This window comes from Lynx canadensis, chromosome A2, assembly GCF_007474595.2.
Source record: "Lynx canadensis isolate LIC74 chromosome A2, mLynCan4.pri.v2, whole genome shotgun sequence".
Classification (NCBI taxonomy): domain Eukaryota; kingdom Metazoa; phylum Chordata; class Mammalia; order Carnivora; family Felidae; genus Lynx; species Lynx canadensis.
Window position 1 is genome coordinate 87646872 of NC_044304.2, and position 18136 is coordinate 87665007.

The following is an 18136-nucleotide window of genomic DNA, read 5'->3' on the forward strand; positions in this document are numbered from 1 at the left end:
GCATCTTAGTACTTCAATACCATTTTGAATATGTAACGGCAATTTAAAATCATTTCTCGAGTCTTATACCAATGCCAATTTTATTTCACCTCTTATTACCTATTAAAATTTTATTCCAAAATGGAAATTTTTATTACTGAGGGATATTTTTCTTTCTATACTCTGATTGGGATTTTATTTCACCCAGAATAAAAAAAAAAGTATCTTGGATATAACTGAAACCACTGAAATGTTCTGTGATTAGCCAGGGTGTTTTCCTAAAACCAATCTCAAGATGGCAAAGGATACAGTACTGGATTTAATTCAGGCTTTTATATGAAGTTTGGTTATTCAGCGTAGCAAGGACACATAATGAATATGGTCTCCTAGAGATGATATTTTGGTAAAATTAACTTGTTGGTTGACATTAAAATCCAAGAGTATCAGATACTAACATGAGTCTAAATTTGTTCCTCGTCTATTTACTTTGTCAAAATACTGTTATGCTCAGCTTAACACTTTTTAATTTTATTTTATGTTAAATGGAATGACATGTAAGGCTTAAATAGAAATATAGAAACTGTAACATATCTCTGCTTGTTTCACTGTATATAGCAATTGCTTTAATGTGTTGTGTTTTTTTTCCTCCCACTACAAAATTAAACAAAGTTTGACAGTGAAATATTCCAATTGCTAGACCATAATATATGTATGAACTCTGCCTGATAGAATAGAATGTTAAAAGTAAACATTTCTCTAAACTCTGCCCAAATATGTTTTGTCTACTTGAGTGCCAAAGAAATAATAATGACAATAATGCATAGCATAGAATATGGGAGAGAACTGGGACATTTATCTATGGAAGGAGATGTGTCCCAGGTTGCAATCTTTTTACAAAATCATAAACTCACAAAAAATCACTTCCATACCAGCATAATATTACCCACTTATATCTGTTACAGAATGATTAGTAACCTTTCTGATGATATCTTAAAAACCACAAAAATGTCACTCAGTAGTTATCATAGGTTTAATTCAGTTACATATTTCCCTGGAAACTGCAAGATATTAAAATCTAATAGATATTAAATATTTGTGAGTGTAAGATTGTTGGCTTTCAACCTTTTAAGATTTTGTTACGTCATTTAACAGATTAGCTTACATTAACACCTTTTTAAACTAGAATTTTAGTAATGTACTAAAGAACATAGCTGAGATGTGAAATGCAGACTTAAAATCCTAGAGGCACAGGTAATAAAATATACAACAACTAAAGGGAAACTCACAAAGGAACCATGGCAAATACAAAAGTAAGAGTTTCTGGAATTAATAAAGATATTTTTAAGCTAACATAGTATTTCAGTATCTCCTATAACTTCATTTGTGATATAAATTGCTAAATATAGAGAGTTGGTAAAAAATTTTTTCTTTCCTCTAGAGAATTCTATGGGATATAATCAATGGGATAACTTGCTGCTATTTCCGGTCTGTTTTCCACATATTCTGGCACCTCACTTTAAGTATGGGCTCCCTGAGGAATACCACAAATCTTTAATTTCTCATAGTTCATTTTCTCACCCATACTGATTAATGGAGTATTACTCAGTGATCAAAAAGAATGAAATTTTGTCATTTGCAACAACATGGATGGAACTAGAGGGTATTATGCTAAGCACAATAAGTCAGTCAGAGAAAGATAAGTATCGTATAATTTCATTTACATGTGGAATTTAAGCAACAAGACAGAGGAACATAGGGGAAGGGAAGGAAAAATAAGATAAAAACAGCGAGGGAGGCAAACCGTAAGAGACTCTTAAATACAGAGAACAAACTCAGGGTTGCTGGTGGGGTGTCGGGGGGGATGGGCTAAATGAGTGATGGGCTTTAAGGAGGGCACTTGTTGGGGTGGGCACTGGGTGTTATATGTAAGTGATGAGTCATTCAATTCTACTCTTGAAACCATTATTACACTATATGTTAACTAACTTGGATTTTAATAAAAAAAAAATACTGATTCCTTCATTCATTTAATAGATGCTGGTTGAAAACATATTTTAGGCTCCAGAGACACAACAATTGTGTGCTATTGAACACAAGACAGCATGCTGCTTATTCACCTCTTAGTGCTTGTAATTTGGTAAACATAGATGGACTCTACGTTGTTAATACAGTCCATTTGGATAAATGTATTTTTGAATTCATAGGCTAGTGTATCAATGTATAAATACTGAAACTGAAACAGGAACAAGTTTGTGATTAGTGAACAAGAGTGATTAGTTATTACTCTATAATAGACATAAAATAAGGCCAAAATATATGATTTTAAAAGTCAGAATAGGACTGTGATGATTTTTATTATTTTCAAGACTTAACCCAAAAATTAATAGAAAAGCATACTGGGAATGTGGCTTACTTTCAATGTAAAACAATAAGCATGAATAATAAACATGTATTAATAAAACAATAAACATGTATTAATAAAATTTTGAGCATGGTACCTGGCACTACCCTGGATGCTTTATGTAAGGGTATCTAATTCTTCTAGCTTCCTTGTTTTATTTTGTTTTTTGACAAAGAGAGAGGGCACAAGTGAGTGAGGGGTGGGGCGGGGGGGGGGGGCAGAGAGAGAGAGAGAATCCCACAAGGGACAGAGAGAGAGAGAGAGAAGTGGGCTCACCCAAAGCGGGCATGAGCTCACCTGAAAGAGGGCATGACCTCACCCGAAGCGGGGCTCATGTGCAGATGAAGCGAGGCTCGAGCTCACCCTATGCAGGTCTCAAACTTACAAACTGTGACATCATGACCTGAGCCAAAATCAGATTCCTAGCTTCCTTGTGAAGTAGGTATTAAATCAGCCATTTCACTGATGGGGAAGCTCAAAGAGCCCATACACGTGTTTCCAAAAAATGCTATGTAGATGTGACTGAAGAGCCTAAAGTCCTTCCACCAGAACACTGTTTTGTTATTATAGGATACCTATGTCTTGATTCACCAGTGATTTGTTTCAGTGCTAATCATAATTTTAATTATGTGAATATATATTAAGAACTTGCCATATTCTACTTTCTCTTCAAAATGTTACTGAATAGTGAGCAAGAACCCTACCGGGTTAAACAAAATGGTCTAGAAATATGAGGCTATGAAAAGTCTTAGGAAGTCTTTGCTCACAATTAAAATATTTAAGACAAGTGACAAATTTAGAGTATCTGGAACACCTGGAGACTAAATAAGATAATTTTAAGTTGTGAGACTAGATCCAATGTTTTCTCATTTTTTGTCATCTAATTCCACTTTATTTTGCCGTTATAAATGTCTCAATGTTTGCATTATTCTTTTATAAAAAATTGAAATAACACTTCTTATAGGCATCTATTTCCCTGTCAAAATTCATAAATAATTCATATCAAGGTGTGCTTAGATTTACACTCTCCCCTATTAGCACATTATCTAAAAGAAACAACAGGCATTGTGGTGTATGTTATATTACTTCAGTTCTCTGTTCTCACTTCAACCCATATTCTGCTGCCTCTACCCCCAGTCCTATATAAATTTACCCGGGCCGTCCATGATCCTGGACAAAGGAACAAGTATCTATACATTCCTTAAGTGCGTAGACTAGGAACCCGTAACAAATTTGTCACCGGTGATCTAAACACCTCAAACTTTTTTTGCTAACAAATTATTTCTTTAAGAAAATATGATAAAACAATTCATGAATAAGCCAAAAAAAAATGACTGCAATGTCTTCATTCCCCTATCATTCTGAGTGTATTTTTCTCTTAATACACTCATGGAAGTTACCTATCATTCCAGTTATATCCTCAAGCATGAAAGAGGAGATTGGGGGGTGGGGGGCAGGGAGCAACATGACTTTATTCAGTGAGGTAACCTACATAAATAGTGTAAAATGTAAATCACATATTTTATTATTGAGAAAACAAAATATGAGCCAAGAATATATTTCTTTACATTTTTAGATTTAACTAGCATTGAAAGTTTCAAGGTTTATTTTGACTAGTGTCTGGCTTTCTAATTGACAAGCTAATTAGAAGGGTATGCTAGACTACTTGTCCATACCAAGTTCAGTGTGCAGCTGTCCTGGGGGAAAGACATACAAGTGAACTTGTTGACACTTGAAATTAAGCAGCACTCACCCGAAAAACTGTCATTTCTTCCAGCAGAACTTCTTCTAAATCATGCCAAGTCTCCTTAGGAATTGAAACTACTTTAAGAACGGTCCCAACATCTTTGAAAGAAAGTGGAGGAGGAGAATACAGTTTAAATAGATCTGAACAAAGGTTAATGTTCATGAATGGAAATAGTATTTGACCAGAAAGTACATTTTGACCTCAGTCTTCCTTTTTTTTTTTTGTTACAGCACTGGTAAAATATATATTCAAATGCATTACATGCAACTAGATAAAGTGTGAACATAGCTGTGCAATGAAAATAGCTGAATTTTCAGAAATATATGAAGCTTTGAAGATGGTTTTATCCTGAACTTGCAAAATTAAATGTATATATGTGTATATATACACATATATATATACACACACATATATACACACACACACACATAAATACACACATACTAACCACTAGGTTGAATTATATATTTTTTAATTTTTAATCTCTATTGTCAGGTGTCTCAGGAAAAAAAAAAAACTAAAAAAAATAATGCCAGTTGATATAGCAAGTTTTTCCACTTTTGTTGTGAAATCTGGGACTACCTGTGAAGATTTAATACAGATGCAAAATGCAAGGAATGTTGTCCAGCAACAGAAGTAGTGAAGCCTCAGAACCTGCTGCTCATCCCCCAGGCACCTGGAAGCCTGTAGTACTTATAGGCCCCTAAAGACAGCTCAATGACCATTAAGTGATGAATGACAATAACTTGATTTCACAAAATAAACACCTTGGATTACTTGTTCTGGTAGTTGCTCAATATTGATTAATCAACTTTGGTTAACAAACTGGTCTGATTAATGTCTTGAATAATCAATTTTAGAGTATTAAAGAAATTTAAATTCCAGAGCATATATCATAAAAACTATTAAACTGAATACATTGTATAGAGATTTAAAGGATTGTTTATTCTAATTTTCATTGTGAAAAGACAAGTTGTTTCAAGGAAAAGAGCTGTCGCTTTTACCCTAAATTGTGTTTAGAAGATATTATTTTTCCAGTATGGACTCTTCAACATTCCAGTTCTGATCAGCTGATCAATTATTTTTAGCTTCAACTGGCTCATTTTAATCAAGTTCAACTGACTCATTATTTGAAAAGAAGAATCATACCAGTAAAGAATAAGCTACACCAGAAAAATCATTTACTGTATTCAGTGAATAACCATTGATAGCCATTTTCGGGGCATCAATATGATGTGCTATGTGAGATAAGAAAAGTTGCTAGTGAGGAAAAAAAAAGAAGAAGAAAGAAAGAAAAATTGCTAGTGTATCCCTTGTAAAGTGAAAAAAGTGCCCTCTGTTAAGAGGTTACTTTTATGTTTATAGGACTTTAGACTACTCATAACACCAAAGATTAAAGGTAAATTAGGTTAATCTACTCAGTGCCTCTGATGGGTTTCCAGTATCCAAACATAACTTTATCTGTGTTCCAGATCTAGTTTTACTGAGTAGTATTTCAAACAATTTCACACAAATTGAATCAGATTACTCAACTAGGATCAATACACTGTGATGTGCAACCCAGTTAAAAGATAAAATTACTATAATCAATTTACTTTGTTGACAGATGACCCTGGTCTGTACTGACCAATAGCCATCCACATCTTCAGACATTCAACATTCTCATGAAATTGGTCCCTTTAAAGATAGCCTGTGTCCAAAAGGAATTAAAAACTCATGATTGGATTTCTTTGGTCAAATAGCCGGAAGCAAGCTTTTGCTTCATTGACAGTGAGTGAGGGACTTCTCAACATGTTTAGGCCAGAGGTGAAAAAAAAGGTAAGTGTGACATTATTGAATAAACTTAATTACTCTGTAGATAGATCTAATTATACTTTGACATTAAATGGTAAACTAATATTTACTGAAGACAAATCCTATCAACTTACAGTTTCTAAAGATTTATATAACCAGAAGTTGATACTTGGAATTCACTGAGTTTTATCAAACTTGGAGTCTCTTTGGGATTCTACAATTTGGTAAATGTTCTCACTCATAAAAGTAGACTGCACTCTATTGCTCAGAACCTGACACTGTTACACCTGAAAATATAAGTATTTCACAATTTCATTATAAGACTTTAAGTCTTTAAGGCACTTACCACACAGTTGCCATTCCCCTGTAGTTAATTATTTTTTTTTTTCTGTTTCTCACCAAGGGAATATACATGCTATTATACAAGGTTTCAGTGGAGCCGTCACTCTGCTTCCCACTGATTTATGTCAGTTAACAATGCTAATGGAGACTAGGAATTTATTGCCTTGGAATCTGACCCTAAATAGCAAGTTTCAGGTTTGTAACTGGTGCTTTCAAAATAGTATTAATAAAGAGAGTAGGGGGAAAATATGTCATAATACAATGGGATTCATTCTGAAAATATATATGCAAAAAGTTTGTTTCTAATCATGGAGTTAGTAAAAATGTATTGTTAAATTTCTGTAGAAATGAACCTAAAATTTATCTGATGATTCTTATGGTCCATTTTGTTCTTCAACTGATGAAATTTTTATTTTGTTTTGTTTTCTCCCATTGTATGGGAAAAACACTAAACAAATTTTATTGCCAAAATTTATTTTGTACAAGATTTCCACCTTATGATACTTTTTTTTTTAATGTTTGTTTATTTTTGAGACAGAGAGAGAGCATGAATGGGGGAGGGTCAGAGAGAGAGACACACACAAAATCCGAAGCAGGCTCCAGGCTCTGAGCTGTCAGCACAGAGCCCGACGCAGGGCTCGAACTCACAGACCGTGAGATCATGACCTGAGCCGAAATCAGACGCTTAACGGACTGAGCCACCCAGGCGCCCCATGATAATTTCAAAGTTAGGTAATTTTGCATCAATATAGCCCAGAAACATTATCAAATGTCTTGGGAGTTTTAGGCATGGTTTGAAAATACATCTTTGTTCTAAAAAGTCAATGGACAGAAAAGAGTTATGATTCACTTCTAGACATTGTTTACCTAATCATTAGCCTTACTTGATTGCATTCATCAACTTTTGATTGAAAAGGAGATTTTGTTTAAATTAATATACCTCAAATTATTACTTTTTAATAACGCATTGTCATGGTGGATGTTCAGGTTTTTTAGTCATTTATTAGAGATTAACTCTATCTTGACAGCGACTCTAAAAACTTCCCTCAGTTCTTAGTTTACTCAGTAAGTTAATGGTCTACAAGGAAATTCAGGGCTAAAATTAAAAACATTTACCTGTTCCAATAAACATAACATCATACTGGCCATCTTCTGCATCCACTCGATCTACCACAATTTGTGTAAACTGATAATTGACATCTGTTTTGATCATTATTGGGCGGTTATTAATAGGAAACACTGGATTGTACATAGCTGGATGACTTCTTGCAAATGTTATAACATCATCAGGAAGGTCTTTTGTAGAGTCAAATCCACCAAATGTTTTACTGGGACACTATTAAGATAAAGAGAAGAATAGCTTTTGATTAAAATATAATGAATATAATTACAAATTATATAATAATTTGTAACCTCAATGGTCATAAACTAAATCTAACCTGTCATTATTTCTTCAAAATTAAGTAACTGATAAACTAAAAAATAATATTACTTAAATTAATAGATGTAATATAGAGTATTTTTTTCCTAAACGTAATTTAAGTCTCAATGGGATTTAGTTGTGTCACCATTTTTTACCTAAAACTACAAACGCATCTAATGAATTCAGTGTATGGGAGTCTGATGCTCTATTAGTGGCAACTAATATATTCTACTGATAGGATAAAGTATTTGGAATAAGAAATGAAAGATGTTACAACTAAATCCAATTAATAATCAGATTAGAGAATCTCAGAAAAATTTTCTTGGATAAATTTTCCCCCCAGGGCATCATGCTAAAATGCAAAGGCTCTTGTTAAGCTAAGAGACAACATAAACTATTCTTTTCTTCTGTAAGTTTATTTATTTTGAGAAAGAGAGAGGGGGAGCACATGCGTGCGTTGGGGAGCAGCAGAGAGAAAGGGAGAGAGAGAATCCCAAACAGGCTTCATACTGTCAGCACAGAGCCCAAGGCGGGACTCAAACCCATGAGTCGTGAGATCATGACCTGAGCTGAAATCAAGTGTTTGACGCTTAACCGACTGACCCACCCAGTCACCCCTCTAACATAACCCTGAAAAAGCAACACAAAAAGTACCAACAGTACTCTCTCACTAAAAAGTAATTATAAGGGTAAGGAAAGGTGTTATTCAAAGCGTTTGATAATCTGGGGGTGCCTGGGTGGCTCAGACGGTTAAGTGTCCAACTCTTGGTTTCGGCTCCAATCGTGCTTTCATGTTTCTTGAGTTCGAGCCCCACACTGGGCTCTGTGCTGACAGTGTGGAGCCTGCTTGGGTTCCTCCCTCTTGTCCTTTCTCTGTGCCTCCCATGTTCATGCTCAATCTCTCACAAAATAAATAAATAAACTTAAAAACGAAAAGTGTTTAACGATCTGCGTGGCAATGAAACTGACCAATTCAAGTGGACAAGTTGAACAGATGATGGCTACAGAGAGTCAGAAATGAAGCACTGTGGTACACTGGCATAATATCGCCTCTGAATTATAAACACTCCATATAAGGCAATAAAACAAAAATGAGAAAATTCAGATTCCACTGTGTCTCTTTTCCACTGCATTTAATTATGTGATAAAAGCATTCAAAGTAAAACATCTCCAGCCTCTTGCTTTTTGTCTTATGCCTAAGTAATTTTTGTCATTTAATGTAAGATCTTGGGAGCTGAACTATAATTAATAGAAGTTCTTGATCTTATAAGAGGCTTAGGAGAAATCAATGGTCTTTGCCATTACCTTGATACAGATCATAAATAATTCATGAGAAATGAAATAAATAAACTTGCTATGAAACGGGAAGAGCATCTATCTTGGAATATATATGCATGTATATATATGTGTGTGTGTATATACAGACACACAATTATACACTAATACAACAAAGGATTTAAAGGATTACTTTTTAAGTAAATTATAAAGCTACTTATTTAACGTAATATGTTTCACTTAGTATGTTTTTCTCCAGTAGTGTTGACAAAATGGCTATTCTCAGCTGCCACTTGATAGAATTAATGAACTCATTCAAATGAATTTTAGTCATGGAGTTAGGTGTTTTGCCCTTCTGCTGGCCACTCCCTGATTCCTAGATTAGGCAATGCTTTCTGCTTCTGTCTTTAAGAGTTGGTGCATACTGCTGACTTTTTATGCCATGTTTTAACAATTCTGAATAATGAGTGAGAACACCAGCTCTAGAACCAAACTGCCTCAACTGAGTCCTGCTTCCTCTCTTTGCCTCAGAGTCCTCATCTGTGAAATGGGAGCAATAGCTGTGCTACTGAATACAATATATATAAATATAAATTTCTTAGAACAGGATCTGGCACACAATAATTTCCAATGGCTATCCTTAATTGCAAATATACTGAGTACAAATTCAGATCAAAACCTTTGTATCTCCAAATGGCAGTACACCATCTAGCATGCTGAAGGAACTGCACCAAAGCTGTCGAAGTGAAACCTAGAGGCAGGTCCTACTTAGAATACACTGGCTTTAACGAGCCATAGGGTTAGAAAACTCATCACCAACAAAGAAGCAGTCTGCCATTAAGAGATGGAGTAAATATCTTGCGCTTTTTCGTAAAACCCATTTTACTTCATATAATCAATATTTCGTCTTATTGGTTCATTCTTCTGGAAGCCTACACAGGTTTTGTATCCACAAGAACCACCGGCTAGAATTAATATTTATAAAATGCAAAATTTTCAATTTTCCCATAAAGAGCTTCATAAACAGAGAAAAATAAGATTAAAATCCCCATATTGAATAAAATGTATAAAACATAACTTACTTGAATTTAACAGAATAAACCAAACTGAAGTAAAATTACAGCAATGGCTAAACTTCAAACACAAGTTTTTGCATACCGGGAAATTATTTCCTTAAAGATTCTTAGGATTAGAGCAGTTGCACTTGGGTGCAGGTATTGTACAACCTCTGCCATCACTGCTAACTTCACTCACTTCCTACCATATTTTTTTTTCGCCCTACTTTAAATTGCAGATTCAAAGCTGGTTTTATTTTGAGTTCTCTCCAATTTTTTTCAAGCCTGAATGTGCCCCAGGGTTGCTGGAGGGAAAAAGGAGCGGTCAGCGAGAGTAGACAGTGTCTGTTAAAATATCTAGGCCCTGTTCTATGAGATTTTCCTGCATATCTCCCTTACCTACTTGAGGGGTGTGTCCCATTCCCATGGGAAAATAGTATTGATTTAAAACTTTTCGTCCTCCTATTTAATGGGCAATCCTTGAAGCCTTCATTCTAGCTAGGGAGAACAAGTTCAGATGAATCCTAATTGTTTCAATTCTCTATGAAAGCCACTTTTGGAAAAGAAAACAAATAAGTCTACCCATTTAGTTTCTATTTCTCAAAAATTATGGTTATTAATAACTGGTAAGCAATGAGCTTAACCACTAATGTCTCTAAAGAACATGCTTTTAAATGCAGAATTCCACGATATCATAGAAAATCCCTGCTTTGTTTTGTTTATAGTCAAGGTACCTTTGTTTTACATTATCTATAGTTAACACCTGCTTGTAGCAGCTTTTTATAAACCTTCAGGAGAAATTTATTCATCTGGTATTTTAAAAACCTAGACCACTTACAGTTCCTGGTCGTGGGTAGGGGACTCTTCCTTGGTAAGGCACCCACTGATAGTTGGGACCATCCCTGTGAGCGTATGGACCAAGGAACACCCTTCTCACATCACTCATGCTATACATGCACACAGCTGACCCCTTGAAGATGTTACTAAAAAAGAGAGACAGAAAAAAAAAAAAAGATTTTCATCTTCATACAGTGGAAAGACAACTGTTCTTAAGTTGTTCCAGGTTATTAATGTTATTAGATGTCAATTATCAAAACTTGAACATAAATTCAACCTCAAATAGTGCTTGTGATATTTTTTAGTCATGTGTATATATTTTGGCAATACACAAGAGAACATATTATGATTGCTCAAAATAGAAGCATAGCTGAAACCATCATTAATACTCATAGTATATATATCACATATACACAACATATGATATGAAGTACACACATTAATATACATAAACTTCAGTGGGAAAACATCTACGTGATCTTCTAAAAAGCAATATTTAATTTTGATATCAATAGAAATAAAAACATAAACTTTGGTACTATGTTAAGCCTCCATCATGAATACTGAAACCAGAGAACTTTTAAGCAAGCAAAAATGTTTAAGAAGTCATTTTAGGAGCTGAAACTGGTGCAGAAAATGAATAGTTAATGTCAAATTATATGTTACATTATATTATTTTTAACTCCCAAATGACCAAAAGCATTAGAGCAAGTAACTGAGTGTGATTTGTGTGAAGGCATTTAAAATAATCTCTTCTTAACTCAGAAAATTGTTTTAAGTTAGTAGCTGTTACATCCTACTCAAAGTGGAATATTATAGCAATTATCCCCATCATTTTGCTTGACAAAAATCAGGTACTTGAAATAAACTGGAAGTTTGCCATGAGCTGCCACAATTTTCCATTTTATTGTACTTATATAAATACGGCTTGAGAGATGTATTTATACAAAGATATAAAACAGTCATGCACACTTAAAATATGGAATGCTTATCTTTTAACCAATCTTTCACCATAGAAAATTACATATACAACATATCAAATGAAAAACATGTGTTTATAAGACTCTATTACTGGAACCTGCTCCACATAGACAATGTCTGGTAGAATGCAAGCTTCGTGAGGGAAGAAAGAGGCCCAGTTGCTTTTCTGTAACATCAGTTGCATATTTCATGGTACCTAACACATAGTAAGTCTCAGTAAATATTTACAGAATTTAATAATGGTATTTTCATAATAGAAGAAAAAGTAGTCTCCATCCTAATCTTACTGATTCGGAAACTCTGGAGGCAGGGCCTAGCATGATCTCTAGGTGGTTCACATGGATGCTCAGATGGATGTCTGAGAACCACTGCCCTAAGTAATGAGGAAGTCAGAAGAAATGGATTAATGTCTGTTTAATTTTAACAACTCCAGGTAATATAAATTTTATACCGAATGTGATAGTCAAGAGATAATTTGCTGCTTGATTGACAGCAAGTGTCTTGGGAAGATGGGGAATGGAGGAGGGTGAGGAGAAGAGGAAGGAGGAGACAAAGAGGGGAGGGAGAGAATGAAGGAGGAAGAAGAAAAAGAGAAAGGTAAGAGTGTTGCCACTGTAGTTTATAGCACTACAAAGTCTGATCAAAGCTCAGATTTCAGCTTTTCAGAATATTCTACATTTCATTTAAATTTTAAGTCAGAGCTATACTGAGGTTATGATACATTTTTCATCATTCAATTTACAGTGATGACATTTCTGCTAAAATTTATTTTTTTAACTATTTACGTCATAACATCAGCTACCCAAGAATCTACAACAGCTCAAAGGTTAAGCCAAGCCAATGTTCTTTCAAAAATGTATTTTCAAAATTATGGATTCCTGAAAAGCACCTAAAGGACATGAAGTTTCTTTGACAGTAAGATAGTAAAAAGTTGTTTACCTGGAAGTTGTAAACACTCCATAGACAATTGGATTTTTAGGATCTTTAGAATTCATAAGGAATACATCCTCTGTTTGAAAACAAAATTAGGAAAAGTTGCATTTTGGTGGTTATGACAAATTCTGAACAAATATTTTCTATCCAGTATCATGAGTTACTTACGCAATTCATCAAAATGAGTGTCAATGCCATTTGGACCTGGCACTGAGCAAATGAGTCGAGCTTTCAGGAATGTTGTCCACTTATTCACCAGACTTCTGTGACCCCCGAAGTCATTCTGAAAGGAGAGAACATTGATTTTAGGAAATGTGCATGTGAATGATAATTTCAAATATTTCTCTTGAAACAGAGAAACAATTCCCTCATTTTTCAAAATGCAAGTAATTATACCACAGATACAAGTAACTATGCTTTTTTTTTTATTGTTGGTCAAATCTATTCACTCAAACTTTATTCACAGAATGACTTACAACATACAAAGAACACACTGGCACATAATAGGCACTTAACGAATATTTATTGAAGGAAGAATAAATGCACAGCTTATAACACATACTGAAAATAGATCCTAGAGAAAAGCAAACCAGCATCAAATATTTTATAAGCTTAAACAGTTGAAACAATTTCAATTTTAAAAACAGTATATTGAAAAAAATATTTGCACCAGCCTTAATAAAGAAAATCATTCTAGAGAAAACATTTTGAAAACGTACCTCCTCACTGAAAATGAAACTAAATTTTAACTTAAGCAATAAGTTCTGTTATGATCGTATGTATTTGCTGGTAATTTAGGCTCTTTTAAAATAATATTTAGGTGTATGTGTTTGAAGGAACATCCATGTTTGAAGGAACATGGATGTTCCTTCAAACACATAACAATGATTTATATTTTGTTGATATAATTCTACATGCTATAAAGATTTTTCTAACCCTGTAAGTAGTGCTTTTAAATATGATTTATATTTTTTGGAGAACAGATTCTCACATATTTCACATATTTTTGTATGTTTCCAGATTGTTAAAACCTTTCATTTTCCAGTAACTTAATATACTAGCGATAAATAATTACATCATGATTGAGGTAGAAAAGATGCTAACCAATCCCCCCAGGAGAGATTTTCAAAAATTTCATATCTTCTTTGAAAAAGACAATTCCATTGAAGATAATTACTGGATCTAGCTTTGTGATTTTTCTTGAGATGAAAGGTGCCTGAATACATAATAGCAGTTAGCTTGATTCATACTGCATATACACTGCACTATATACAGTGTAGTGGGAAAGAATGGTACTGTTATCATATCTTTACACTGATACTAATTAATCCACAAACATTTATTGGGTAATTTTTAATCTATGTATCTGACATTATAATGCAATATCATATCCAGTTTTGTGTTACACTGTAAATGAATTACCTCAAAGTTCAGATGCTCAAAACTATATGTATGTGTCCATATATATGTACATAGGATGTTATAATCAATTTATAAAATCAAGCTTTAATGATTTTCTCTTTTATATCAATAATTTAGCTATCCCAACAACAAATATCCATTCACTCTTACATATTTTAGGAAACTGTTGTGTGAAAATACAAAAAAAATGTGTTCTCCCAGGTAACATGAAAAAATTGTATTTCTTGGGGCACCTGGGTGGCTCAGTCAGTTAAGCATCTGACTTCTGCTCCAGTCATGATCTCTTGGTTCACGAGTTCAAGCCCTGTGTCAGGCTATGTGCTGACAGCTCAAAGCCTGGAGCCTGTTTGGGATTCTGTGTCTTCTTCTATCTTTCTGCCCCTCCCCCACTTGAGCTCTGTCTCTGTCTCTGTCTCTCTCTCTCTCTCTCTCTCTCTCTCAAAAATAAATATTTTTAAAAAATGTATTTCTTTAAAATTTCAAAGGAAGATCATTTAATGTAAACGTGAAATAATGTGTCACAATTTCTACCCGCATGTTTACCTATGAAGAGTTACCAATAAACAAGTATGTTTTCAAATCATTCTTTACCATTTAAATATTTATAATGATCAGTCAAGATTTTTAGCCATAGTTTTCATTATACTTGCATATAGGTGAAGAAGAAAAAGAAAACCATCATTGGACAATAATATCCTCCTCAATTGTTTTTTTTCTTTACCTCACCTTGCATATCTGACCTATTCTAGCATGAGTGGCTTTTCCGGTGTGTTCTCCATCAATCGCATTTTCACGGAAGAAAAAATATACTTTGTCATCTTCAGGGTTGTCACTTTCTGGGATGAGGTGGGCACTAATGAACCTTGGATCTGAGAGACAAATTACAGCACATATATTAATTCACAGTTAGATAGATAATATCATTCATTACAGTCCACTTTCACTTTCTCCTCACTTGCATTTGATATATTTCAAGAACTAATCTTTCCTTAGTTCACAGTTTTCAGAATATGTGAACTGTTCTTTATGTATTTTAAAGTAAGTTACAAATCACCTTATACCTCAAAACAATTCTTTATTTTTCTCTTTTTTTGGAAAGTTAGGAGTAGGTGCAGAAATCCTCAGTGTGACCACATAGTGCAAATGCATTACAGGATATTAAAATATTTTGCAAACTGGAAATGCTTTCAAATATTGCTTATTGCCATCATCACTATCATTCTTCCTTCCAAGCATAAGATAGTTTTAAGTCAAAGTACCAAATGGTCTGTTCTAGTTTCCAGGAAAGACTGGATGGGAGGGGAGAAATGAGATCCAGATTCAACAACAACAAAACAGCAAATCCTCTCATGTTCTTATCCATGTCAGTAAATAACAACATTATTTACTGGGTACTCAAGTCACCTCGGTATTCTGGAGCCACCCTTGAGTCATCTCTTTCTCTCCAGCCCACATTCTATCAGCACATCCATCACCTTTTCTTACCACATCCTCCACGACCGGCCTCTCCCAGATCACCATGACCAGCGATGAATTGCTAACAGTCTCCCTGTTTCTACCTTACCACCACCAATTGTGTTCTGTTTCTCCACACTAGTCAGAGTGATCCTATGGCAGGTCACTTCCCTCTCTAACCCCTCATCCATCTTTCCAAATTATTCACAATAAAATATAAAATCTTTCCCGTGACCAGATGCTATTTATGATCTGGTCCCTGCTACCTCACAAGCCTTTTCTTCTACCTACTCTCCTGACCTAACTTACTCCTAGCCCGCCATACCATTCCCATAGTAGCCCCTTCCTGGTTTTCAAACAAGTACTCTCATTCCTGCCTCAGATCTTCCTCTCTGTGTACTTTCTCATCTCATATATTATAATGAATGACTGGATTCCTACTTTTACTCAGGTCTTTGTTCAAATATTGCATTATCAGAAAGATCTTTGTTGACTACCCTATTTAAAGCACTTGAAATCCTTTTAGTTCTTAATTTTCATGTGTTATTTTTCTTCCTAACATTATTAAACACCTGTGATCTCTCAGTCTTTCTTTCTCTGTTTCTAATATTCATTTGTTTATTGTCTGTTTCTCTCCCCACCCCAAAGGAATATGAGTTCCCAGGACCTGGCATGTTTTGTTTGGTGCTGTGATCCTAAAGGTTAAAACACAGTTGACATTCAATGAGTATTTGTGCAAGAAGGGAAAGAGAGAAGAAAGAAAAAACAAAAAGAGAGAGAGACTGCCTAGATTATGCAGAATGTATATTAGCAATGATTAGAACCTCATTTAAAAAAATAATTTTTGTAAATACCTGGGTTGATGCGGTTGTGACTCATACAGACATATAAAAGTATGTAGTAGCTTCATTGATTTTAAGATGTAATATACTAAGAAGCTGAGTTTATCTTACTGAAAGCATTTAGGACATTGCAGGTATTTAAATTCTCACAATAAGCTACCTTTACTCCCATGACATATCGTGTTATCAAGTCAGCAATGAAATACGTGCACATAGATCAGTACCAAACCTGAGATATCAGGGAAGAGGTCAGAACCCTGAAACTAGCTTTATCCATGTTATTTAGTCCTAATCTTTATACCTGTGCATAATCACCATTATCATGTGTTCTATGCTTGTAACCTTCTTTTAACATTTGCTCTCAGACCATGCACACTCAGGGCTACACTCCACTATCCTTCTCAGGCAAATTATACAGACTCTGTCAGTAATGTTAAAAGTACAATTCATTACCTATTCATATTTCAAGTCCAGTGTGCCAGTGGAATAAGAGTAGGGAAATAACTTTTAAAAGTTGGACTCACTCAGTACCAGAGCTTTATAAGATACATAAACTAATACATTACTTTCCTATAATTGTTACAAAGCCGGTTTTTCTTCATCAATTTCTACCTGTTCATATACATAGATATGTTTGTATATTTCTGTTTGTGTCTCATGAGTATCAGTGAGCAGAATAAATAATGTGACATGGTAGGAATTGGTATGTTACAAATCAAACAATTACTATCCCAATGATGAATTCCTGGAATTGCAGTGTTCCTGGAAATGCAGTGTTGTAAGCGTGTTTGTGCGTGCACACACAGTTATAATATATATAGTTTCTGTGTACACACAAACCTACATGTCAATGTCAAACCTACATGTCAAACCTACATGTATGTTACAAATCAAACAATTACTATCCCAATGATGAATTCCTGGAATTGCAGATTCCTGGAAATGCAGTGTTGTAAGCGTGTTTGTGTGTGCACACACAGTTATAATATATATAGTTTGTGTGTGCACACAAACCTACATGTCGAAGAATTCAGTTCAGTCACTTGCAATTTTTGTGACTTTTTAGTAAGTCTCAGATCTCAGATGACTAATTTTCACACTGGGTTTATTTCAAATTGGATTCTATTCACCTTTTCCATCATAAATAGTTCATATAAAAACAAATATTTTCAACTTGAATAATGCATTGAAACAACTTAGCAAAATGTTAGTAAATGCATTATATTATTATCATTAAGACAGTGAAGGGAAGCCTCAATCACATACTAAATTTGGAGATCTCATTATAACCCAGCTACAGAATTAGAATAAAAAAAAAACACACATTCTTTTGCTTTAAAACTAGAACAATGGAGGAGAAGTTGGTCTAATATTACCTTCCCAATTAGAGTAATTGTTCACAGAAACACTTGCATAACTTAAAGAATTTCAGGTAATTAAATCTAGCTACTGTATTTGCTCACAAATACATGTAAGACATGACGTAGAAAACAAAATGAGTAATATTATGTCTCTTGTTCTCAGAAAGCTATAATTAGGCAAAAGTCACGTTAGAAGCACAAAAATGACAATAAACCAAACAGTATTTTACATGTACAGATATTCTCTTAGCTTGGTGTTTGGGCATGACAGAAGGCTCTATCAAGCACG

General features: G+C 34.3%; 1 protein-coding gene across 1 annotated transcript in view; it reads right to left on the reverse strand.

The window, feature by feature from the left end:
• The window catches only part of SEMA3A (semaphorin 3A), a 211958-nt gene that overhangs the window by 38749 nt on the left and 155073 nt on the right, over window positions 1-18136 (reverse strand). The window contains exons 7-12 of the mRNA XM_030307864.1: window positions 14916-15058; window positions 12936-13050; window positions 12774-12843; window positions 10855-10999; window positions 7380-7599; window positions 4134-4225 (exon numbers count right to left, since the gene is read on the reverse strand). Of these exons, the coding sequence (XP_030163724.1) occupies window positions 4134-4225; window positions 7380-7599; window positions 10855-10999; window positions 12774-12843; window positions 12936-13050; window positions 14916-15058 (785 nt within the window). The remainder of the gene's footprint in view (window positions 1-4133; window positions 4226-7379; window positions 7600-10854; window positions 11000-12773; window positions 12844-12935; window positions 13051-14915; window positions 15059-18136) is intronic.